The sequence below is a fragment of the Nerophis lumbriciformis genome, linkage group LG01 (assembly GCF_033978685.3).
Source record: "Nerophis lumbriciformis linkage group LG01, RoL_Nlum_v2.1, whole genome shotgun sequence".
In the NCBI taxonomy this organism is placed as follows: domain Eukaryota; kingdom Metazoa; phylum Chordata; class Actinopteri; order Syngnathiformes; family Syngnathidae; genus Nerophis; species Nerophis lumbriciformis.
Genome location: NC_084548.2, coordinates 52,369,561 through 52,397,500, shown reverse-complemented (window position 1 = coordinate 52,397,500; position 27,940 = coordinate 52,369,561). Strand labels below are relative to the sequence as shown.

The 27,940-nt window shown below is 39.2% G+C and overlaps 1 protein-coding gene across 2 annotated transcripts in view; it reads right to left on the bottom strand.

Moving 5' to 3' along the window:
- The window catches only part of arhgef25a (Rho guanine nucleotide exchange factor (GEF) 25a), a 155,719-nt gene that overhangs the window by 25,631 nt on the left and 102,148 nt on the right, over positions 1–27,940 (bottom strand). For both annotated transcript variants that reach the window (XM_061986167.2, XM_061986176.2), the window contains 3 exons: positions 20,694–20,804; positions 4,272–4,405; positions 911–977 (listed from right to left, as the gene is read on the bottom strand). In XM_061986167.2, the coding sequence (XP_061842151.1) occupies positions 911–977; positions 4,272–4,405; positions 20,694–20,804 (312 nt within the window). The remainder of the gene's footprint in view (positions 1–910; positions 978–4,271; positions 4,406–20,693; positions 20,805–27,940) is intronic.

Below are 27,940 nucleotides of genomic sequence, written 5' to 3'. Positions count from 1 at the left end.
TTCAGGCTCAGTGGCTGGAAAATTCTGGAATAGTCATGTTCAAACATAATATCATGCTTGACGTTTTGTTATAGTACTTTTGGCTTGTTCTATATATGTATATATATATATATATATATATATATATATATATATATATATATATATATATATATATATATATATATAGTACAAGCCAAAAGTTTGGACACACCTCCTCATTCAATGTGTTTTCTTTATTTTCATGATTATTTACATTGTAGATTGTCACTGAAGGCATCAAAACTTTGAATGAACACATGTGGAGTACTTAACAAAAAAGGTGAAATAACGGAAAACATGTTTTATATTCTAGTTTCTTCAAAATAGCCCCCCTTTGCTCTGATTACTGCTTTGCACACTCTTGGCATTCTCTCGATGAGCTTTAAGAGGTAGACACCTGAAATTGTTTTCACCTCACAGGTGTGCCTTATGAGGGTTGATTAGTAGAATTTCTTGCTTTATCAATGGGGTTGGGACCATCAGTTGTGTTGTGAATGAGGTAAAAGGTGTGTCCAAACGTTTGGCCTGCACTGTGTATAAATATATATATATATTTATATATATATATATATATATATATATATATATATATATATATATATATATATATATATATATATATATATATATATATATATACACACACAATTATACGTAAAGCTTCATGCTCTGCAGACATCAGTTCAGTTTCAGATGACTTGAACCTTTGTATGAACTGGAATATTTCTAGCTATCTAAAGCACCAGAAGAAGTATTGCCTTGACACTTCTGCAAGCTCATAATTCCTAAAATCTGCTTTACACTGGAGACAGTGCGGGATGGGGAAATTGCAAAAACTGTGACGATAAGGATTTAGAGCTCTGTTCCGACAGACTGAAGCAAAACTTACCTCTACAATGAGGCCCAGGTCTGCTACATAATGCTTCTCCGTCTCAATAAGCTCCTTCAGTACATATCTAAAATGAGACAAACGAGAAAGGACAGGTGCATGACTTCAAATAAATCCTTTTTTTTTTATTACATAAAAAACTTTCAGTAGAAGTGTGCTAACTGAACAATACAATTATACTTTTCCTGAAAAGCACAAGGAGATTACCGGTATTTTAGTTTTTAATTATTGGCACATTCCAACCATGTCCTGGGCATTTCATTTCCCTTACACATGTAGGAGGTTATTTGAAAATACACATGCTAATTGTCATAAAAAACATTCTGATCTTACTATTTTCCATTCTGGGAAAACAAATACTCTTACAATGAGTTCATTATATGAACATGTATTTTCCCCAATAAAGACAATTTATCGCAGGATTGAAACAAATAATGTGAAAATGCAGCTAGTGTGTGAGCCCAGATGAAACATTAAACCATCATCATCATCATGACATGATGTTGACCACCATTAAAACTCTTCACATCCTCTGATGTCCTTCTACCCCTCCCTAACATCCATTCTGCTTATACAAAAATCCCTTTTGCATTTGAAACTCTGCAAACATTTAACGATGTCTTCTATCAGACCACAGGCTCCACAAACTGCTGGTATTACTTCAACAACCATCTTAATAACGCACACATTAGCAATTATAGACCCAAACCAGCCATTTTAAGCAAAATCCTGGAACAAACCCTGTTTTAAGCCATTAAATACATCTTTGGCATGGCACAAGTCAGTTTTCCAGTCAGGATTTCGACCACAGTCTTGCACAGACACTGCTCTGGTTTAATGTTATTGGACCTCAGCGCTGCATTCAACACGGTCTGTTTCACTGAACTACTTGGCCAACTGGAAAACTGGTTGTGACTTAAATAGTTTGGTCCAACTGGAAGTAACATATGTGGGCAGACCACAATTACTTCCCAAACAGCTCAATTCTGGAGTTGCTTTTTTTATTATAAAACTTACCTGTAAGAGCATCTATAGACTGTGTCTACAAAAACACTTTAAGGGGACCTATGATGCATTTTGTCTTTTCTGAATTATAAATGTTGTTACAATGTTGAATACTCGTGTTAATCTCAAAGCCTCAAATCATAAGTTTCATGCATTTCGGACGTGAGCCTGCACACAGTTTTTGATGCCTCTGTTTGCGGGGTTTTGTATTTTGGCTACGTTGGGATGTCAGAATGAGGTGGACGCACTTATTTGGTCCTTAAGTCAAGCTCTCAGTCAGAGGGGAAGAAAGACTTCGGCCTCTGCTTTCGGCCATGAGGAAACACAAACAAAGGTAGGATAAAGTATATTTTTCATCTAATCATAACATGTGCAAAATGACACTGACGTGCAACATGCTGTGCCATAAAGGCTGCGGCAAAAATATATTTTTTTTTAAGCGGCACTGAATCGATTGGCGAGTGTGCAGATGTACCTAATTTGTGACCAGGTTAATCTATCCGAACCCTGTTTATGAAGTTTATTTTGGAAAGTGTCTAAAAAAAATAATAGCGGTTACAAATTCAAGACCAGTGTACATTTTCAAAAGATGAATTATGATATTTTTGGAGAGGTTTCATTTGCAATGCGGGAACGCCTTCTGAATCAAGCATCTTGCAAAGAGACTTGAAAAATGGGCTATAAATGTGACTGTGTAGCAAAATGTATGCAAGATTTACACCAAAGCATATTATCTAGACCAGTGTTTTTCAACCACTGTGCCGCGGCACACCAGTGTGCCGTGAGATACAGCCTAGTGTGCCGTGGGAGATTATCTAATTTCACCTATTTGGGTTAAAAATATTTTTTGCAAAGCAGTAATTATAGTCTGCAAATGATGTGTTGTTGTTGAGTGTCTGTGCTGTCTAGAGCTCGGCAGAGTTAACCATATTATATCATACCATATCAGTAGGTGGAAGTCGGTAGGTAATTGCTTTGTAGATGTTGGGAACATGTCGTGTGAAACGACAATGGTTTGTCGTGATCACAATATACGCGACAGCGGGAGGCAGTGTGCAGGTAAAAAGGTGTCTAATGCTTAAACCAAAAATAAGCAAAAAGTGAGCGTCCCTAAGAAAAGGCATTGAAGCTTAGGGAAGGCTATGTAGAACAAAACTAAAACTGAACTGGCTACAAAGTAAGCAAAAACAGAATGCTGGACGACAGCAAAGACTTACTGTGGAGCAAAGACAATGTCCACACAAAGAAGGATAAAAACAACTGATATATTTTTGATTACTAAAACAAAGCAAGTGCGGGGAATATCGCTCAAAGGAAAACATGAAACTGCTACAGGAAAATACCAAAACACGAGGAAAAGCCACCAAAATAGGAGCGCAAGACAAGAAGTAAAACACTACACACAGGAAAACAGCAAAAAAGTCCAAATAAGTCAGGGTGTGATGTGACAGGTGGTGACAGTACACCTACTTTGAGACAAGAGCTATATTGATGCATGCTTGGTTATGCTTTAAAATCATATCCAACAATTGCAACAATGACTTTTTACTGTCAACTGAGTTTTGTTTTTTAATTATTTCTGCTGGTGGTGTGCCTCCGCATTTTTTCAACGCAAAAAATGTGCCTTGGCTCAAAAAAGGTTGAAAAACACTGATCTAGACCACATGGAAGTGTTTTACATGTAGGTCAGGATCATGTAAAACAATAATCATTCTCTGTAAAATGTGTTATGTGTTCATATTTTTTGGGTGTATGGAACAGAATAATTGAATTGGCATAGTTTCTTAGGGTAAAAATGTATTCCTGTTTTTTTATAAGATTTGATTTTTGTTTGACTCTACTGTAGATATGAACTCTGACTAATAACCATCCCACGTCAGATCTGATTCAATTCTTAGTTGAAAACAATTTAAAATTTAAAAGAATGAAGTTTAAGAACAGAGTCGTAATGTAGCAATTGTGCAATGTGGTGTATTATCAATAACACACATTGCTATCTAAATCAAATATAAGACATGTCCAGGTATGGCACCTGTGCATGTGTTCATGCATAGCAAACGTACTATGGTAAAACTCCACTACTCCAGCCATGCTTTGGTACATCACAGTGTTCACAAACTTCGCACCGGTCAAATAATCCAGAGTTTAGGTGGTAAGCATGTTCATCGCATGAGTGCACCCTTACTGTATGTACACAGCTGTAATGTTCCACACATTGAACTAAAGGTAAACTAAAAAGCAGCAACACTATACTAAAGTGCATTTGTTGTGGAAAATATGCACACTATATTTCAAAATGGACATTGTAGTCCCTCCAAATAAAGTATTGTTGCACACTTTTCAGTAGAAAACCTACAAGCTTTTTTCCAAGGCGCTCCGCCGCTCCTCCTCAGTGTCAGCCGCTGAAGACCATTGGCTGCAGGTGTCATCCATCAGGATAGAGGCGCTGTCGTCTGCTACAACTGAGGTGGACTGAGTGTCCAGAGTGTCCTGAGGACATAAAAGTAGCGCACCACCATTATTGCGGATCATGTACAAAATAACGAGCTTGGGTAGAGATAAAGAGCAGAAGGTGCATGATAATGACGCAGGTTGCTAAGGAGATGAGAGACAGGGAAGACACATGAGGTATTGAATGATAAGAAGACCAGATTGAGATTGTCACTGTGATAGATCAGATGACATCAGCCCCAGAGAGATGGATGGAGAGATGAGGAGATAAGCATGAAAAGTTACTTGTGTATCTACAGCAGCTGACACATGTTGGCTCAGAGGATGAGCCATAGAGCTGTTCTGATTTATAACTTGATGTATGACCTCATAAATGTTATTTTCTTGTTTACCATCTGACAATTCCATCCTAATTTGATACATGACAAATATTCTTTTATTTATGATACAACGTTTACAATGAAGTTTCCCATCTCGGTTCCAATAGAAATGTATGCAGAGTCGAGCCAAGGTTGCTGTGGTATATCTGTTTGTGGTATATCACGACCTCAATTTTGTGCCACTTTCCTGGAATTGATACCATTTTTTGGAGCAGTCATTGTGTACGTTGCAACTAAACATGTTTCTAAAATCAGTGCTAACTCAGTACCTCACACATGCAGCTTGTTTTTATAACTTAGATCTTATTACAATTATTCCTCTATTTTTAGACACTGGCTTATTCCCTTTCCCTTGATGTTGTCCATCTAAATGTCGTCTGTCCGCACCTAAATCCCTGTGACGCATTGTCCATGTCAAGCATATCCTAACGTTAAATAAACACACTAAGTTGCACACACACACATGTACATACACTTTTAAGGCACAGACTTGAAGATCTAGGTGGAGAAAAACAGCATTTAGCTAGCGGACGGTATGGAAAACTATAGTGATGAGAATCCAAAACGTAGAGACCCTCTAACTTTCATTTACTAAAAATAAGATAATAATTAACACTATTAACACTCTGTGGTTCACACCATTTTCGGCCCACAACTTGTTCTTTATTGGCTCACAGCTTATTCTAAAAATAACATTGGTTGTTATTAATGAGATAATTTTTACACTAATTTGCTTTGTCACCGATAACACAAAGTTCATATAGCTTATAACACAGTATATTGACCTACATAGGGACTGCTTTTAGCATCTTTAATGCACAAAATGTGCCAGTGGCCACCCACATATTTTAATTTTTCTATATGCTTTATGTTTGTGCTTTATTTGATAATTGTATTTATTGCAGAATCACTTGCCACCAGATATATATTTTTTAATATTTCATTTTAAAAACAATTAAACACAAAAGCTAAGCAGTTTTATGTATTTCGTATTTTTTGGTAAACAGTCACAGAAACATGTTTTTTCTTCGTGCGTTCACCTGATTAAAGGAGAACTACCTAAAATTTCTGACATATAAATGTTGTTACAATGTTGGATGCTCGTGTTAAACAATGCCAAAGCATCAAATCATGAGGTTAATGCTTTTGGATGTGAGCAGTGTTGGTCATCTTATCTTAAATAAGTAATTAGTTAGAGTTACAAATTACCTCTCCCAAAAAGTAACTAATTGAAAGAGTATTTAGTTACTCAGCAAAATAACTGTGACATTATTTTTCTTTTTTCTTTCTTTTATACTCTATTATGTGCTATAAGATCTTTAACGTCAAAGATGTTTACCGTATTTTCCGCACTATAAGGCGCACCTAAAAACCACAAATTTTCTCAAAAGCTGACAGTGCGCCTTATAACCCGGTGCGCTTTATATATGGATAAATATTAAGATTCATTTTCATAAAGTTTCGGTCTCGCAACTTCGGTAAACAGCCGCCATCTTTTTTCCCGGTAGAACAGGAAGCGCTTCTTCTTCTACGCAAGCAACCGCCAAGGTAAGCACCCGCCCCCATAGAACAGGAAGCGCTTCTTCTTCTACTGTAAGCAACCACCCGCCCGCGTAGAAGTAGAAAAAGCGCGCGGATATCACCGTACGTTTCATTTCCTTTGTGTGTTTACATCTGTAAAGACCACAAAATGGCTCCTACTAAGCGACAGGTATCCGGTTCATGAAAAGACGCAATCTCTCCATCCGCACACGGATTACTATTTCACAGCAACTGATATTCCTGTGAACCGCACTGTGGATACAACGGGAGCACGTACGGTGAATATTCGCACCACAGGGAATGAGAAGTCATCCTTCACTGTGGTTCTAGCTTGCCATGCTAATGGCCAGAAACTTCCACCCATGGTGATATTCAAAAGGAAGACCTTGCCAAAAGAGACCTTTCCAGCCGGCGTCATCATAAAAGCTAACTCGAAGGGATGGATGAAGAAAAGATGAGCGAGTGGTTAAGGTAAGTTTAAGTTTACGCGAAGAGGCCGGGTGGCTTTTTTCACGCAGCTCTGTCCATGTTGATATACGATTTAGCGCAGTTAGATGCGGCTTACAAAGTTTTGAAATATGCCGTTCATTGAAGGCGCGGCTTATAACCCAGGGCGCCTTATGGTGCGGAAAATACGGTATATTAACTGACTTGAAACATACAAACAGTATATACAGTATTTTCAAACATTTGGCATTTATATGCACTCAATAGATTGCAGTGTGCCATGTGATATGCATAGAAATAAAAATGTATTAAAAGAAATAAATACTCCGTAAAGTACCAACATTAAATATTGAAAGTATAAATCCCAATGTGGTACCAACAATGTAAACTTAGGTAAAAAGGAACGTTTGGTGGTGCAATTATTAGTACCTGTATACAAAAATACAGCCTGAAAGAACATTAGATAAAACTGTTACCATGTTTTGGGCAAATACATGACATGTATTCAAGTGAAACATTTAAAAACGTTCCTGAATGACATTCTGACAAAAAAATTGCATTTGTGTACAAATGTTTTTTTTTTTCTTAAGCTAATTTTATTTATGTAAACGATTAATCACCTGTGATAAATCATGATTAATCCAAATTTCAAAATGTGATGATTTTGATTACATTTTTGAAATTGGCTTAAGGCCGACATGGATAAATGCCTTTTTCCAGGACATAGCGTGCATGCTACGTAAACATTCTGGCCTTTAATTTCAGTGAGCGAAAAATGGTGCCAGTACTTGCGGTTTGAGAACGCTACCTTTGAATGTCCCTGTCATCGCAATTATCGCGGGTCTTGTTATGTGTCAGTCATAGAGTGCAGCAAGACAGCGTGTCAGCGTGGGCAGGTCATGATCCGCCTACCCAGCCAATCATCATCATCAGCGCATTTACAACAGCGCCATCATCCCCACCCCTTCTCTCTGCATGTAGCTGATATGTGGCCGAAAAGTGTAGCCAAAACTGGACTACGAGCCACTTCACATTCTCAGTAACTGCAAAGGCATTGCAACAAAGGGAAGAGTAATTAATTAGATTACTCGTTACTGAAAAAAATTATGCCGTTAGTAAAGCGTTACACTCCAACGCCGTTATTACAAACACTGGCTTTGGATGCCTTTGAACGCTGTGTTTGCTTTTTTTTTTTTTTTTTTAACAGTGGGCACACTGTGACGTCACGGATGTATTACAGTGTAAGGGAATCCTAGTATACAGTATTTTCTCTGCCTGCATTGCCCGTCATCTCTCCCCAGCTATCTGATCCAAGATTGTTGGCTGCTGCCTGCAGCCTCCCGTGTCATTCCTTATCGTCTCATGCCCTCCCCCCTGCTCTGAAAAATCTTTCAGTGTTTATTTTTCCTCGACATTTTACACAGGACTGTTTAGTCAATTTTGGCCTTTATGAAGTTGGATGTGTCTCTAAATTCAGACAAAAAAGCAGTGACATTTGGACATTACTACTTGGTATGAGTAGGAATATTTTTATTATTATTTTCATCTACTCGTGGCAACACCGACATGCAGTGAAATAAATGCTGTCACCATCAGCAGATTTTCCATATTTTCATGGATAAATATCTTTCATTTTATTTTAACTTTCTTGGCTGATATTCCTGGCGGAAATATGTGTGACAAAATTTTTTTGCTTGCAACTTAAAGCAAAAGCATCTCTATTCAACCTTTTGAGACTTTTGTGATTTAGGGCTATATAAATAAACATTGATTGATTGATTGATATTCTCAAAACACTCTTAAGTTGGGGCACTCTTAAGTTGATGTACCATTACAATGTTTATGAAGTTTATTTTTGATGGTCACACTGGCCCGCGGGCCAAATTTGGCCCGCCGTGTAATTTCACTTGGCCCGTGAGGCGATATCAAATTAACACTAGAGCTGGCCCGCCGATTATATACAGTGGCGGTGCCGCGGTACACCGCTAATTCTCATACTTGTCAAACCTCCTGGGAGACTCCCAAATTTCAGTGCCCCTCCCGAGAATTGTAACGTCCCCTTTTCGTCCAGTACAACGAGTCCTGGCCCAGTTACATAATGTGTGCGGCTCTGGCACACACACACAGAAGTGAATGCAACGCATACTTGATCTTCAGCGATACAGGTTACACTGAGGGTACCAGTATAAACATCTTTAACATTGCTAGAAATATACGCCACACTGTGAATCCATATCAAACAAGAATGACAAACACATTTCGGGAGAACATCCGCACAGTAACACTACATAAACACAACAGAACAAATACCCAGAACCCTTTGCAGCACTAACTCTTCCGGGATGCTACAATGTGTGTGGGGGGTTTTGGAGGTAGCGGGGGTGTATATTGTAGTGTATTGTTTCACATGCTCTTATTATGTCAACATCTGGAAAAATTAATTTGAACAGCTTTGTAGCTGACACTCCCTGGAAGTCAAAGACGACATTGATGATATCGCACAATAACAGTGCTGCTTATTTCCTCTCAGTATGTTCCTACTCTTTGATAAAGAACAAAACAAAACCGCATTGAATTGTTGGAGTGTGTTTTTGATGTCAAGATGACTGTACAGCCTGTCCCATCCATCCAGAGGAACAAGTGGATGGATGGATATATAGTACAGGCCAAAAGTTTGGACACACCTTCTCATTCAATGCGTTTTCTTTATTTTCATGACTATTTACATTGTCATTTAAGGCATCAAAACTATGAATGAACACATGTGAAGTTATGTACTTAAAGGCCTACTGAAACCCACTACTACCGACCACGCAGTCTGATAGTTTATATATCAATGATGAAATCTCAACATTGCAACACATGCCAATACGGCCGGGTTAGCTTACTAAAGTGCAATTTTAAATTTTGCGCGAAATATCCTGCTGAAAACGTCTCGGTATGATGACGTCAGCGCGTGACGTCACGGATTATGGAGGACATTTTGGAACAGCATGGTGGCCAGCTATTAAGTCGTCTGTTTTCATCGCAAAATTCCACAGTATTCTGGACATCTGTGTTGGTGAATCTTTTGCAATTTGTTCTATGAACAATGGAGACAGCAAAGAAGAAAGCTGTAGGTGGGAAGCGGTGTATTGCAGGCGGCTGCAGCAACACAAACACAGCCCATGTGTCATTGTTTACATTCCCGAAAGATGACAGTCAAGCTTTACCATTGGCCTGTGGAGAACTGGGACAACAGAGACTCTTACCAGGAGGACTTTGAGTTGGATGCGCAGACGCGGTACCGTGAGTACGCATGCAGCTGCGGCTTCCAAACATTTGATCGCTTGCCCGTACGTGCGTGCCGCTATGTGCATGTCACGTACGTAACTTTGGGGACTTTGGGGAAATATATGTGCTGTATGAACTTTGGGGAGGTGAACGGTACTTTGGGCTGTGGAATTGAGTGTGTTGTGCAGGTGTTTGAGTTGTATTGGCGGGTTATATGGACGGGAGGAGGGAGGTGTTTGTTATGCGGTATTAATTTGTGGCATATTAAATATAAGCCTGGTTGTGTTGTGGCTAATAGAGTATATGTATGTCTTGTGTTTATTTACTGTTTTAGTCATTCCCAGCTGAATATCAGGTCCCACCCGCCTCTCACAGCATCTTCCCTATCTGAATCGCTCCCACTGCCCTCTAGTCCTTCACTCTCACTTTCCTCATCCACGAATCTTTCATCCTCGCTCAAATTAATGGGGATATTGTCGCTTTCTCGGTCCGAATCGCTCTCGCTGCTGGTGGCCATGATTGTAAACAATGTGCAGATGTGAAGAGCTCCACAACCTGTGACGCCACGCGCATATCGTCTGCTACTTCAGGTACAGGCAAGGCTTTTTTGCTTGCAACTTAAAGCAAAAGCATCTCTATTCAACCTTTTGAGACTTTTGTGATTTAGGGCTATATAAATAAACATTGATTGATTGATTGATATTCTCAAAACACTCTTAAGTTGGGGCACTCTTAAGTTGATGTACCATTATAATGTTTATGAAGTTTATTTTTGATGGTCTAAAACATGGGTGTCAAACACTGGCCCGCGGGCCAAATTTGGCCCGCCGTGTAATTTCACTTGGCCCGTGAGGCGATATCAAATTAACACTAGAGCTGGCCCGCCGATTATATACAGTGGCGGTGCCGCGGTACACCGCTAATTCTCATACTTGTCAAACCTCCTGGGAGACTCCCAAATTTCAGTGCCCCTCCCGGGAATTGTAACGTCCCCTTTTCGTCCAGTACAACAAGTCTTGGCCCAGTTACATAATGTGTGCGGCTCTGGCACACACACACAGAAGTGAATGCAACGCATACTTGATCTTCAGCGATACAGGTTACACTGAGGGTACCAGTATAAACATCTTTAACATTGCTAGAAATATACGCCACACTGTGAATCCATATCAAACAAGAATGACAAACACATTTCGGGAGAACATCCGCACAGTAACACTACATAAACACAACAGAACAAATACCCAGAACCCTTTGCAGCACTAACTCTTCCGGGATGCTACAATGTGTGTGGGGGGTTTTGGAGGTAGCGGGGGTGTATATTGTAGTGTCCCGTAAGAGTTAGTGCTGCAAAGGGTTCTGGGTATTTGTTCTGTTGTGTTTATGTTGTGTTACTGTGCGGATGTTCTCCCGAAATGTGTTTGTCATTCTTGTTTGGTGTGGATTCACAGTGTGGCGTATATTTCTAACAATGTTAAAGTTGCTTATACGGCCACTCTCAGTGTAAACTGTATCGCTGTTGATGAAGTATGCGTTGCATTTACGTCTGTGTGTGCGTACAGAAGCCGCTCATATCTTGTGACTGGGCGGGCACGTTGTTACAAGGGATGAAAAGCGGACATGACGTCTGCTCGTAGAGGACGTTAAAAGCAGTGCCTGTAAGGCACGCCCCCAAGACTGTGGAATACGAGAAATAATGACTGATGAGCACCTTCGTTCGATAATGAAGGTTGCCTCAGCTCAAAGCCTGAGCCCCGAGATTAATGAACTAGCATCCAAGAAAAGATAGCAGGTATCTGGCTTGGGTACATCAGATTAGATCAGTGTGTTGCAAACTGAGTAGTTTAAAGTCCTGAATGGTTGGTTTATTCATTATTTTATTTTCAAATTTATTAGCCTGTGGAAAAAGTTTGATATTTACCTCAGAAGGCTGCAGATAGAAAAGAGGCATTCAATGTTTCTATAAATTGTATTTGATATGCCATTGACATTTTTTAATTATTATTATTCTTATTTGAAACTCGATTTTGCATGTCACTATAAAGTTATATAAGCCTTGCTTGTTCAATATTTAATGCAAAACTTGTTTGGGTCCCTATTAAAAAGGTTAATTTGTTCAACCTTGGCTTGCGGCTTTGTTCAGTTTTAAATTTTGTCCCACTCTGTATTTGAGTTTGACACCCCTGGTCTAAAAACAATGGCGGTGTTCATCTTCAAGATGTACATTGAAACAATGTATATATCTATATATATATATATTTTTTTTTGTCCTGTCCAGCTACTTAGGCAAAACCTATTGTTGATGTAGATGCCTATATTTGCTGTACAGATTTACTTTACAAAAGAGAAGTGTGGGATACTTCTCTTGTTGCCTTATTTGTATTTGACTTTATTAAATGGATTTATATTAATATTTGGCGCAGCCAGACCGGAGCAGGAGGGGATAAAAAGAGAGAAAAAGGAAGATGGAGGGGGAAATGGCGGGGAGAAGAAGGGGATAAGACAGAGCGACAACAACAACAACAAACACAACAATAACAATAACAACCACAACAACAACAGAACAGCATCAGTAAATACGATATGAACAAATATGATAGTAAAAGTTAAAGCAGAGAAGCAGTTAGTGAAGTAAATATTAACACAGAAATGACAATGAACATTATTACACTACAAATGGAGAAATACAATACCAATATAAATAGTACTATTGATAATGTAATAACAATAATTACTTCTATGATCTACAATACAATTGTTTCAAATGCAACAATACATATATGTAATGTTAACTTGAAATACAAAAGAAAGCAGATAAATGGAGGGGAAGAAAGAGAAGGGAACTGTATTAACCTTGTAGATTGTTATAGTATCAATAGGTTAAGCTTTGTCAGTGTGCCGTGTGTTATCCAGTTTCCCCTCGAGAACAACGTTAATATATGTTTGATGAAACGTGATTACATGCGTGACTGTATGTATGCATACAGTATGTGCTTGTATATGTACAGTATGTGTATATGTATGTTTCTACAGGGAATGTACAATGTACAGTATGTAATGTACATTTTGAAAATAAAAATTCTGATCCTTTTGGGGAGGGTGCCGTGAGGAGGGTTTCAGTTGCAAGAACGCCTCAACACACAAACCGTTTGCAGACATACTCAGAAAGCAAGTTATAAAAGTGACTATGGAGCAAAATGTATGCAATATTTATTAATATTGATAGTAATGTGTTAGATTTTTATGGCGCTTTTCAAGACACTCAAAGCCCGTCACAGAGAACTGAGAACCCATTATTAATTTACTACACAGTCACTCCACATTCACACATGGCGGTGTAAAGAAACATTTACATTTACACTTACACCAAAAGCATGTCCAATACATATTATCTAGACCACAAGGAAGTGGGTTGAATGTAGATCAAAATAATTAACATAAATAACATACGGTTTTTTTCAGTGTGCTTGTTTGTAGGAGAGAAGGGGACAAAAAGAGCGCGACATCGGTGTTAATTTTGACAGCAGTTTTTTAATTTAGTTTTAGTTATAGTCTTTTGACAATATTGTATTTTAGCTTTAGACACATCTTAGTCATCTTAATTGATTTAGTTTTAGTCTAGTTTTTTGAGCACCTTTACTTAAACTACCCACAAAGCATTTAACACACAGGTATACAATCTTATGGTCAGGATTGATGTAATTAGTAATTTTTTGCTACAAAGGTCAATGCCAATAAATATATTTCGGATATTTTTATTTTATACTATGCCTCTGGCAAAGCAGGTATGTATGTAGTGTTGTGAAACAGAGTTATGGTGCATGCCTTCATCATAATTTGTTTATGAACGCGGGAGAATCAGAAGCAGCAAATGCCCATTTTGTATGTGGCGGTGCAAATTTAGTCCATTCATCCTGTCATTTACTACCGCTTGTCCCTCTCGGGGTTGTGGGTGGGCTGGAGCCTCTCATTTGTTAATAAATGTCCGCCTCAAATAAATAAATAAATAAATAAACAAAGAGGTAACACTGCATCCACTTCCTTGGTAAAAGTGCCATGCCTTTAGATTTACCATTAAATAAACGATTCCTCGAGGCAGACAAAATGAATTTTTTTGTATTAATAAGTAATACGGTAGAAACAGCTTTAACTTTCAGTTGTGTAGATGTCATGATAGAAGACTTGCCTGTTGATGGCCTCACGTTATCAAAAATAAAATGTGTCCGCTTTACTTTTTCCCAGGTGTAAACATATTACAATGTGGAACAAGTTAAATCCTTACATTTTTGTTTTGGCGGTAAGAAATACAAGGAAAAGCATCTGATTGGCTCTCCTAACACACGCCGCCCCCTCTTTCACACATACGCTGTTAAAGAACTGTCCACTCATCTACAAGACAAAATTAATTATGACTTGATTTTGTTTCAGTCGACATTTTCGTTTCATTTTTATTCGTTGAGTAAAATGCAATTTTTAAAACGTTGTTATTGTTTTAGTCATTCACGTTTTAGTTATCTTGTTTTCGTCAGGATAAGATAGGTTGTAGACATTAACTATAGACGAATATTAATAATCAACAAAATTAAAACTATGTGGTAGAGGAGTAGAGCGAGAGGCTCCCTAAAGACCCTGACTCCACAGGCCCATTTTGCCCCACTATGAGCGCTTCGGCCTGGTTGACAGGTCAGCCTTGCTCCTTAAACACATCCAGATGTTCTGTGACAAACCCCAAAGGAAGAATTATCTCCATGTCCCTCTGGTTCGTGTTTTGTTTTCCAACTGAGAAGCCCATTAGAAATAGTGGTACCTCCCTACAAGTCCATGAAGCAAACTTAAACTTAACCATAAGAGTGTCCAAATGTTGAAGTTTCATATAAAAACAAAGATCTCCCCCTCAAGTTGTAGTGACGGCCGCCTGATATACTACATTGCTTTCACGTGGTCTTATAAATGATGTGGTGGTAGCTAGCGCCTCCTTAAATGTCCAGCACACATCAGACTCAGGATGCATTCACAGTGAGGAGGAACAGTTTGTTTCACATGCTCTTATTATGTCAACATCTGGAAAAATTAATTTGAACAGCTTTGTAGCTGACACTCCCTGGAAGTCAAAGACGACATTGATGATATCGCACAATAACAGTGCTGCTTATTTCCTCTCAGTATGTTCCTACTCTTTGATAAAGAACAAAACAAAACCGCATTGAATTGTTGGAGTGTGTTTTTGATGTCAAGATGACTGTACAGCCTGTCCCATCCATCCAGAGGAACAAGTGGATGGATGGATATATAGTACAGGCCAAAAGTTTGGACACACCTTCTCATTCAATGCGTTTTCTTTATTTTCATGACTATTTACATTGTCATTTAAGGCATCAAAACTATGAATGAACACATGTGAAGTTATGTACTTAAAGGCCTACTGAAACCCACTACTACCGACCACGCAGTCTGATAGTTTATATATCAATGATGAAATCTCAACATTGCAACACATGCCAATACGGCCGGGTTAGCTTACTAAAGTGCAATTTTAAATTTTGCGCGAAATATCCTGCTGAAAACGTCTCGGTATGATGACGTCAGCGCGTGACGTCACGGATTATGGAGGACATTTTGGAACAGCATGGTGGCCAGCTATTAAGTCGTCTGTTTTCATCGCAAAATTCCACAGTATTCTGGACATCTGTGTTGGTGAATCTTTTGCAATTTGTTCTATGAACAATGGAGACAGCAAAGAAGAAAGCTGTAGGTGGGAAGCGGTGTATTGCAGGCGGCTGCAGCAACACAAACACAGCCCATGTGTCATTGTTTACATTCCCGAAAGATGACAGTCAAGCTTTACCATTGGCCTGTGGAGAACTGGGACAACAGAGACTCTTACCAGGAGGACTTTGAGTTGGATGCGCAGACGCGGTACCGTGAGTACGCATGCAGCTGCGGCTTCCAAACATTTGATCGCTTGCCCGTACGTGCGTGCCGCTATGTGCATGTCACGTACGTAACTTTGGGGACTTTGGGGAAATATATGTGCTGTATGAACTTTGGGGAGGTGAACGGTACTTTGGGCTGTGGAATTGAGTGTGTTGTGCAGGTGTTTGAGTTGTATTGGCGGGTTATATGGACGGGAGGAGGGAGGTGTTTGTTATGCGGTATTAATTTGTGGCATATTAAATATAAGCCTGGTTGTGTTGTGGCTAATAGAGTATATGTATGTCTTGTGTTTATTTACTGTTTTAGTCATTCCCAGCTGAATATCAGGTCCCACCCGCCTCTCACAGCATCTTCCCTCTCTGAATCGCTCCCACTGCCCTCTAGTCCTTCACTCTCACTTTCCTCATCCACAAATCTTTCATCCTCGCTCAAATTAATGGGGATATTGTCGCTTTCTCGGTCCGAATCGCTCTCGCTGCTGGTGGCCATGATTGTAAACAATGTGCAGATGTGAAGAGCTCCACAACCTGTGACGCCACGCGCATATCGTCTGCTACTTCAGGTACAGGCAAGGCTTTTTTATCAGCGACCAAAAGTTGCGAACTTTATCATCGATGTTCTCTACTAAATCCTTTCAGCAAAAATATGGCAATATCGCGAAATGATCAAGTATGACACATAGAATGGACCTGCTATCCCCGTCTAAATAAGAAAATCGCATTTCAGTAGGCCTTTAACAAAAATAGGTGAAATAATTGAAAACATGTTTTATATTCTAGTTTCTTCAAAATAGCCACCCTTTGCTCTGATTACTACTTTGCGCATTATTGGAATTCTCTCAATGAGCTTCAAGAGGTAGTCACCTGAAATGGTTTTCCAACAGTCTTGAAGGAGTTAGCTCATCGAGAGAATGCCAAGAGTGAGCAAAGTAGTAATCAGAGCAAAGGGTGGCTACTTTGAAGAAACTAGAATATAAAACATGTTTTCAGTTATTTCACCTAAGGTGGGAGCAAACGAGCGTCCTTTTGTGTCTTCCATGCGATGTCTTCAGGTCTAAGTTGAATTTTATATACTTCTCGCCTTATGACCACAACCTTCTACTATACCAGTGAGAGGTATGATTTGTAATCTACTACACACTTTTACCAATTCAGAGGCAATGCAGCAGCAGCAGCTTAGTATGTCAATAGCTGCAGTATGTAATTACCTCGGTGTTCAGGGCGCCGTGTTACTTAAATTAGTTCCTCGGCGTTCACTTGATTAATACGCAGATCACGGCATGTAAATAGACTATTGTTGGTGGTTTTCGATGTTTTTTAGAGGTCTTTGTAGGGGGAATAGATGAATACCATAAGCTACATTGTTAGCCATCTAGTACAAGACGTATTCTATAGTTTAGACTTCACAAAAGAGAGAAAAATGCAGTTCCCCTTAAAACAGGGATGGTTATCTGAAAGGCGGCACAAGTTTTTATACGGTCCGTGATCAGGTGAATGCATACACCAGTGCAAAGAAGAGTGAAGAGATTCTAACTGCCGTGCTTGCTGGCAAATTTCGATTCCAAATACACCTAGATGGGACATTAGATTAAACTGCTATCAAGTTTTGAGCAAACAAATGACGTGCATTTAAGTAAAACAATTTTTTAAATGTTCCAGGATGACATTCTGAAAAAAAATGTGCATTTGTGTCCAAATGTTTAGGTCTTTAAAACGTTAATTTGAATTATGCAAGCAAGTGTTAACCTGTGGTTAATCATGATTAACTCAAATAGAATGTGTAATTAATATAATTTAAAAATGAATAATTTCACAGCACTAGTATCAATACAGCACTTCATTTTTATTACTAAATATATTTGTTGTTTAAATATTGAGGGAAAAACATGTAGTACAGGCAACTGCATATCTTTTGATGTTAATATTACCTGGTCATGCTACAAGATATTCCAAACATTTTTTTGGGTTATCAAGTTATCTTTTTTCACCTTGACTTATGACTTCAAGATTCAAGTCTTTAAAGGGGAACATTATCACCAGACCTATGTAAGCGTCAATATATACCTTGATGTTGCAGAAAAAAGACCATATATTTTTTTAACCAATTTCCGAACTCTAAATGGGTGAATTTTGGCGAATTAAACGCCTTTCTATTATTTGCTCTCGGAGCGATGACGTCACAACGTGACGTCAGATCAGGAAGCAATCCGCCATTTTCTCAAACACATTACAAACACCGAGTCAAATCAGCTCTGTTATTTTCCGTTTTTTCGACTGTTTTCCGTACCTTGGAGACATCATACCTCGTCGGTGTGTTGTCGGAGGGTGTAACAACACGAACAGGGACGGATTCAAGTTGCACCAGTGGCCCAAAGTTGCGAAAGTGGCAAGAAATTGGACGTTTGTTCCGCACACTTTACCGACGAAAGCTATGCTACGACAGAGATGGCAAGAATGTGTGGATATCCTGCGACACTCAAAGCAGATGCATTTCCAACGATAAAGTGAAAGAAATCTGCCGCCAGACCCCCATTGAATCTGTGTGAGCAATTCAGGGACAAAGGACCTCGATAGCACAGCAAGCAATGGCGGCAGTTTGTTCCCGCAGACGAGCGAGCTAAACCCCCTTGGATGTCTTGGCTCATACCGTCCCTTATGCCACCGAAGATGATCAAGAGAAGAATATCGACCCTAGCTTCCCTGGCCTGCTGACATCAACTCCAAAACTGGACAGATCAGCTTTCAGGAAAAGAGAGCGGATGAGGGTATGTCTACAGAATATATTAATTGATGAAAATTGGGCTGTCTGCACTCTCAAAGTGCATGTTGTTGCCAAATGTATTTCATATGCTGTAAACCTAGTTCATAGTTGTTAGTTTCCTTTAATGCCAAACAAACACATACCAATCGTTGGTTAGAAGGCGATCGCCGAATTTGTCCTCGCTTTCTCCCGTGTCGCTGGCTGTCGTGTCGTTTTCGTCGGTTTCGCTTGCATACGGTTCAAACCGATATGGCTCAATAGCTTCAGTTTCTTCTTCAATTTCGTTTTCGCTACCTGCCTCCACACTACAACCATCCGTTTCAATACATGCGTAATCTGTTGAATCGCTTAAGCCGCTGAAATCCGTGTCTGAATCCGAGCTAATGTCGCTATAGCTTGCTGTTCTATGCGCCATGTTTGTTTGTGTTGGCATCACTATGTGACGTCACAGGAAAATGGACGGGTGTATATAACGATGGTTAAAATCAGGCACTGAAGCTTTTTTTAGGGATATTGCGTGATGGGTAAAATTTTGAAAAAAACTTTGAAAAATAAAATAAGCCACTGGGAACTGATTTTTAATGGTTTTAACCCTTCTGAAATTGTGATAATGTTCCCCTTTAAAACGTAAATTTGAATTTTGCAAGCAACTATTAAACTGTGGTTAATCATGATTTACTGAAATACAAAGTCTAATTAATCTAATTTAAAAATTAATCATTTTACAGCACTGGTATCAATACAGCACTTCATTTTTTATTGCTAAATATATTTGCTTTATTACAGGCAACTGCATATCTTTTTAATGTTACTATTACCTGGTCATGCTACAAAATATTCCAAAATTTTTGGGGGGTTATCAAATGATCTTTTTTCACCTTGACTTATGACTTCAAGGCGGGTTATCCATAATAATCAATTACATATGCAATGCTGTAATAATGAGGCACTAATCATGAGCTATTTATACATTCATGAACATATAAATTGACTGTTATAAGCGGCCCTCTGAGAGAAGCCATAACAACAATGTAGTCCTCAAAGAATATGACTTTGATGACCCTGTAATGTGTCACTCTTCATGTTGCGTATCATGTTGCATAATCACTAAATATGTCAGCAAAACAAGACGCCTTAGGAAGCGTGCACTTGCTAAGGGGTGGTATTCAATTATGGAGACAAAGATGTGTAGAAAAGAGGTCAAAGAGTAATGTCTTCATGACTGGATATAGAAAGGAAGGAAAAAGATCTCTAAAATGGCTGAACCAATAATTGAATCTCTCTTCACCTCTCTTGTTCTCCCTCTTTAAAGATTGGGAGCACAAACACTAAAGCGCTGACCTCACCCGCCTGATGTAATCTTATTAGGGGCCTTTGATGTTTTACTGAAACACAAATTACATTTTTTCTACTCCAACGCTCAGATTGTTTTTATCAACCCTATGCAGGCACTTTGTTTCTCTGCAAACTGAGAACCTAACTGATGCGCTCCAAGTGTTTGACAGAGAGATGAAAGCATCATGTCTAAGCCCGTGGCATCAGTTCTTATTTGCGCACATGTGTTTCTCATTCTGCATGTGAGTCATGCATCACGCAGGTTGCTTCCTAACATTGTCCTTGCAGGCCCTCTGGCACATCGATCTGCCCACAGAGAGACTTGTATTCATTTAAGAGTCCCTGACATTTATCGAGATGTGTGTGTCTCGATGTATTTTAGTGCAGTCGGGTTTCTTCCTCACACACCGCTGTGTTTGCTTTTGCTTTATAAATGATCTCTGCCAGTGGCAACAGAGTTAGTCATCTTCCTAGAGGGCCTTGGGGACAAAGAGCAATGATGATGTCACCTCTCCACCAGACTGGGTCCTTACTTGCCCCCTCTCATACCCTCTGCCCAGGCAACGGTTTAGTAAAATGAGATCTAACTCAACCGCAAATGGGATACTGGCACATCTTCTGCTAGATATGTGAGATAGTACTTTGTGGTGACAGACCTGTGTGTGAGGAAGTGACGTGCAGCCAATCAGCGAGTCAGTTATGTAACCGGGGGACTGGAGTGTCGCCGGCGACAGATCCTCAGGGCTAGCCAGGCCATCTTTCCACTCCTGGGTGACACAAATCCACATGTCAGTAAAGCACAGTGTTATGTCCAGAGTACATAGGATTCAGACCCACATTTAGCTCTGGATTCTTCCTGACAACCAGTACCATCTGCTGTGAGTAAGCATTGGTACGTTAAAGCATCAATACCATAGGCTGAAAGGGGACCTATGATGCATTTCCTTTTTTCTGACTTATACATATTGTTAGGATATTGAATACTTCTGTTATAAAAATGTAATAGTGTCAAATCATAATGTTCATGCATTCTGGCATGAGCTTGCACACAGTTTTAGATGCCTCTGCCCGTGGTGTTTTGCAGTATGGCTACATTGTGACATCAGAGTCAGGCGGACGTACTTGTTTGGACATTAAACAGAGCTGTCAGACAGAGGGGGAGGAGCACTGTATGAGGCAGCTGAGGTTGAAGATGTTCATCTAATCGTGGCATGGTGGTCGAGGAAGCAGCAGACCACTCGATGATGTAAATATAGGGACACACTGTCGTGATTACGGCACCGCTATAAAGAGTTTGTCTGCGTTAGCGCTTATAAAAACAAAATATCACTAATACCACAGTTTTCGGAGTATAAATCGCTCTGGATTATAAGTCGCACCGGCCGAAAATGCATAATAAAGAAGGAAATAAACATATATAAGTCGCACTGGAGTATAAGTCGCATTTGTTGGGGAAATTTGTTTGATTAAACCCAACACCAAGAATAGACATTTGAAAGACAATTTAAAATAAATAAAGAATAGTGAACAACAGGCTGAATAAGTGTACGTTATATGACGCATAAATAACCAACTGAGAACATGCCTGGTATGTTAACGTAACATATTGTGGTAAGAGTCATTCAAATAACTATAACATATAGAACATGCTATACGTTTACCAAACAATATGTCACTCCTAATTGCTAAATCTCATGAAATCTTATACGTCTAGTCTCTTACGTGAATGAGCTAAATAATATTGGTTGATATTTTACGGTAATGTTTTAATAATTTCACACATAAGTCGCTCCTGAGTATAAGTCGCACCCCCGGCCAAACTATGAAAAAAACTGCGACTTATAGTCCGAAAAATACGGTACTTGGTTAATATTCAAGTCACAAAATGTAAATTGAGTATTGTTGGCGCTTTTTGAATGGTTATTTATTGAATTGTATGAGCAAAATAAAGCACCTCCCATTGGCTCCGCTGTAAGCAGACTTTTATTTACGTTTATTTACAAGTTAGAATGCTTAACAAAAATTTTAAATCCATCCGTCATCATGTCTTTTATAATGATTGTGAACGATTGGCAAAATTCCCAAAAAAGTGCAGTTCCCTCTAAAAGATCTCTTGTATCCAGTTTGAAAGCCAGAAATGGAAAAAAAGAAACACACCGACAGACGTAGCAATTTATCAATGACCGCAACGTTATTAAGTTCAGCCAAGTTCTACAACTGTATTACATTTTTTATTGCCTCTGGACATTGCATGTAATGCTTTTTAATGCCATTTCAGGCCTTAATTCTTGCAAAATCCATGTAATGACTTTTAATGCTTTTTAATGCCCTGCGGAAACCCTGTTAAGTGTAAAATATATTGATGTTTCCCAAGGTGAGAGCGTGAACACAGTCTAGAGAGAGAAATCCACAATATATGCTACAGAAAATCAGGATCCAATTATGTTCTCTAAAGGCAGGCTCACTGTTTTACACTTTAAAAACTCTGCTACTAAAACATTAGAAATGGATAGTCAAACCCAAAATTATTATTAGTATTCCAATTATTTTATTCCACAATGATGTCTAGTATGCATTGTCTTTTTATCTGTTGATAGACACCAGTGACATTTTTGATCAAGAAAGAAACTTCCTGGTTGAATACAATTACTCTACCTTTCACTCCAAATGTCCTGAGGCTATGAATTATTTTGACTGTAATAAAGGATCTGAAATCAGAAATCAAATTAAATTATTTATCACATGATTAATGTGCATCATATGTGACGCTCAGTCTATACCATAGCAATGGTAAAGCGGAGTCATAGTAACGAGACAAACAAATTGCTGGGTTGCATGTGACGTCACATCCGTTTTTCTTCTTCATGGCTTAAATCACATAATGGTCAAGCAGCTTGAGCGTAGCATTAAAACAAGTGAGAGTGAGTGTAGAGTTTGAGCAGAAAATGCCGTATTGCCGTTTCTTTTCTTGGGCGTTCAAATCGAGAGATGAGAGATAGGAAAGAGTTTTCATGGAGTCCTGAAAAAAGTTGTTCATAAAGGTAATAAAAAAAACTTAATCGTTTGATACCCCTAGTTGTAATATCCATCCATTCGTCCATTTTCTACTGCTTGTCCCTCTCAGGGTGCTGTAGCCCAGTGTTTTTCAACCACTATGCCACGTGCCGTGAGATTCAGTCTAGTGTGCTGTGGGAGAATATGTAATTTCACCTATTTGAGTTAAAAATATTTTTTGCAAAGCAGTAATAATAATCTGCAAATGTGCCGTTGTTGAGTGTCGGTGCTGTCCAGAGCTCGGCAGAGTAACCATGTAATACTCTTCCATATTAGTAGGTGGCAGCAAGTAGCTAATTGCTTTGTAGATGTCGGGAACATGGTTTGTCGTGATCACAATATGCAGACGACAGTGTGCAGCTAAAAAGGTATCTAATGCTTAAACCAAAAATAAACAAAAGGCAAGTGCCGCTAAGAAAGGCATTGAAGCTTAGGGATGGCTATGCAAAATGAAATTAAACTGAACTGGTTGCAAAGTAAACAAAAACAGAATGCTGGACGACAGCAAAGACTTGCAGCGTGTGGAGCAGACAGCGTCCACAAAGTATATCCAAACATGACATGACAATCAACAATGTCCCCGTAAAGAAGGATAGCGACAACTTAAATAGCCTTGATTGCTAAAACAAAGCAGGTGCGGGGAATAGCGCTCAAGGAAGACATGAAACTGCTACAGGAAAATACCAACAAAACAGGAAAAGCCAAAATAGAAGACAATAACTAAAACACTACACACAGGAAGACACCAAAAAACTCCAAATAAGTCATGGCGTGATGTGACAGGTCGTGACAGTACACCTACTTTGAGACAAGAGCTATAGTGATGCCTGGTTGGTTATGGTTTGAATTCATATCCAACACTTGCGAGAACAACTTTTTATTGTCAATATCGGCTACTGAGTTTCATTTTTTAATGTTTTCTGCTGGTGGTGTGCCTCCGCATTTTTTCAATTAAAAAAATGTGCCTTGGCTCAAAAAAGGTTGAAAAACACTGCTGTAGTCTATATGTCCGCGTAAAAAAGTATAGCATTTAAAGGAGAACTGCACTTTGTTTGGAATTTTACCAATCATTCACAATCATTATCAGAGACAAGAGCACATATGTCTTCTTTGGGGGAGATTTTAAAGATGATAAAAAAGCTTGGAAGATGCGACTATGGGAGCCACCCTTGTAGCCTCCTTCAAAGCCCTCTAAAACAACTTATAAACCCTCCGTCAACATTTTGTATGCACACTGCAAGGCTATATATAATGTAGTAACTGTAAAATATTTACCGTATTTTGGTCATTTTAATCATTGCTGGAAATAATTATTGGGCAAATTTATTTCCGTTTCCATAGCAGCGCACGTCTGACTTCTGGCAACAACCCCTTCCGGATAAAAACGGGCGAGTGTGTTCTAATCATGGCAGATTCGGTAACAAACAACGAGGACGACTATTTTTGGACAAATGAGGATTCACAACCTTATCTTTTTGAATCTGAATTTATGGAGGATGAACTACTACTTATAGAAGCCAGCACGAAGGAAGAGTGAGACGGTGGAGCAGATGGAAGCCGAGAGAGTGAAGTGAAAGTGAATCGAAGCTGCAAAATGTGGAACTTGAAGCCAAGCTATTTCGACAGAAATGGATAGCTTACCCATAATTACCCGAAAAAAACATCCCCAGCCAGCTGGACCAAAGAGACAACTGTCCATCGAGTGAGTCAATTTAATATTGATCATGATACTGGCTGCACGTCATGCATGGCTGGCTCAGCTGTATACAAACAAAACATGAAATGTGGGCTAATACTTTACAGACACTAATATAATTGTTCATGTTTTTTAGTCAGTACAGATAAGCGTCCTATCGCAGAGTTGTGCATTACAAACTCAAACGCGTTTTGTGCTGGTGTCATACTTGCCAACCTTGAGACCTCCGATTTCGGGAGGTGGGGGGTGGGGTGGTGGTGGGGGCGTGGTCGGGGGCGTGGTTAAGAGGGGAGGAGTATATTTACAGCTAGAATTCACCAAGTCAAGTATTTCATATATATATATAAATATAAGAAATACTTGACTTTCAGTGAATTCTAGCTATATATATATATATATATATATATATATATATATATACCGGTATATATATATGAAGATAAGAGAAATACTTGATTAAATTTCAGTGTTCATTTATTTACACATATACACACACATAACACTCATATACTCATTGTTGAGTTAAGGGTTGAATTGTCCATCCTTGTTCTATTCTCTGTCACTATTTTTCTAACCATGCTGAACACCCTCTCTGATGATGCATTCTGCTTCGTCTCCTTGTTGTGTGCGCAGTTGTGCACTGCACTCTCTAAAAGCCCTAGATGTTATTGTCACATATGCATGTACAGTAGATGGCAGTATTGTCCTGTTTAAGAGTGTCACAACATTGCTGTTTACGGCAGACGAACTGTTTTACGGTAGACGAAAACGTGACTGCTGTTGTTGTGTGTTGTTACCGCGCTGGGAGGACGTTAATGAAACTGCCTAACAATAAACCCACATAAGAAACCAAGAATTTGCCCTCGATCATTCTACAGTAATAACGTGATTGGGCAGCCACGCTGTTTATATTGTGGGAAAGCGGACATGAAAACAGGCTGTCGACACGTCACTCAGGGAGATTTTCGGGAGAAAATTCGTCCCAGGAGATTTTCGGGAGAGGCGCTGAATTTCGGGAGTCTCCTGGAAAATCCGGGAGGATTGGCAAGTATGGCTGGTGTAGAAGCTCGCTTATCTCCTGCCGAAGTTAGCTTTTACGGCTAATACCGTAGCACGGCGATGTGATAGTACGCTAGAAAAATAGTTCCTTTGTGGACATTATAAAACATGTCCAAACACCATGCATAATTTTAAATTACACAGATATAAATCCAATGTGTGGTGGGTAATATGCAAAACATTCTCGAAACACTTCCACATGTATCTATTGATATTTTTTGGTTCTAATTGTTTTCATTTAAATGGTAAATGGATTATACTTGTATTTCGCTTTTCTACCTTCATGGTACTCAAAGCGCTTTGACACTTTTTCCACATTCACCCATTCACACATACAGTACATTCACACACTGACAGAGGGAGCTGCCATGTAAGGATGGTGGAAGCTGGGATCGAACCTGGAACCCTCAAATTGCTGGCATGGCCGCTCTACCACTCGAGCCACGCCGTCCCCCAATGTTACTAATTCATTGAGGTGTTATTTATGTTATTACAAAATGCTATTTTATTAGAATTTTCTTGTGATAGTTTTGCTTAATTTCAAATACATTTTCTACATAAATTAACCCATCTGATATTCTAACCATGTCATACCTTACCACTACCAAAGGTTTTTAGAAAAATAATATAAAAACTAGACAAACTTTGTAATTTAATGGGGCTGAGCTGTTTGCAACTTGCTTTTAATTATATTTTTCAAACAACAATCATAACAAGAACACAACCAACTAGCTTGTGGTACCAATTGAAGTGAAGTCTTTTCATACTAAAAAACTTAAGTGGGCGGGATATAATGTTTAAAATTGTCATGATCCGTGATCCGGATCATGTTTTGTTTAGTTATGTTCTGTTAGTTTTGGACTCCATAGTTCCTGTTTGCTCTTCCTTGTTTGTTTTGTCACCATGGCGACTCATTAGTTTCACCTGCCTCATTTGTTCGGATCACACCTGTCGCTAATCATGAGATTATTATTTAAGCCTGTCTTTGTCAGTTAGTCTGCCTGGCTTCATTGTTTGCGTCACGCCTATGCCAAGTAAGTTTGGTTTATTCCATGCCATAGTCTATGCTAAATCCTAGCTTTACGTGTTTTAGGCACGCTTGCTTTTTTTTGTTTTGGTAGTTGGGTGATTTATGTTTAATAAATCAAATCCTACCTTCACGCCTTGTCCGGAGCCGTCAGTTTGCATTGGGAGACCCGCGTGACAAAAATAATTTGGAAATTTAGTGCCCTCTAGGCGTCTGAGTAAATGTTGCAAACAGCCACTTTTAGTGGGGATGAGTTGAGTGGGTCACAAACCCACTCAAATCACCACCTGTGGATACTGGGACCCACTCAACTCACCCCCTGTGGATCCTGGGGACTGACTTCTTTGAAAATCTACCAAAATCACTGATCATTCTGGCATGTGTATAAGCCCCAATATGATCAGAAAGGTAACTGCATGTGATGTGATGTCAGTCATGTTATGTGTAACTTAGAATGAGTGTGTAGTACTGTGTACGGCATGATGTAGTATGACTTAACTACAAAAAGCTGTGGGACAGGGACGTTTAATTGAGGGTTGCACTGTGTTTACATGATAGACACAGAGAGACAACATTCATACTCACATTCACACACTAGGGCCAATTTAGTTGCCTATCCCCAGGTGCATGTCTTTGGAGGTGGGAGGAAGCTGAAGTACCAGGAGGGAACCCACGCAGTCCCAGGGAGAAAATGCAAACTGCACACAGAAATACTCCGAGAACCTTCGTATTGTGAGGCACACGCACTAACCACTGTACCACCATTCTGCCCAACATATGTATATATATCTATATATATCTATATATATATATATATATATATATTTTTTTTTTAATATATATATATATACCGTATTTTCCGCACTATAAGGCGCACCTAAAAACCACAATTTTTCTCAAAAGCTGACAGTGCGCCTTATAACCCGGTGCGCTTTATTACGATTCATTTTCATAAAGTTTCGATCTCGCAACTTCGGTAAACAGCCGCCATCTTTTTTCCCGGTAGAACAGGAAGCGCTTCTTCTTCTACGCAAGCAACCGCCAAGGAAAGCACCCGCCCCCATAGA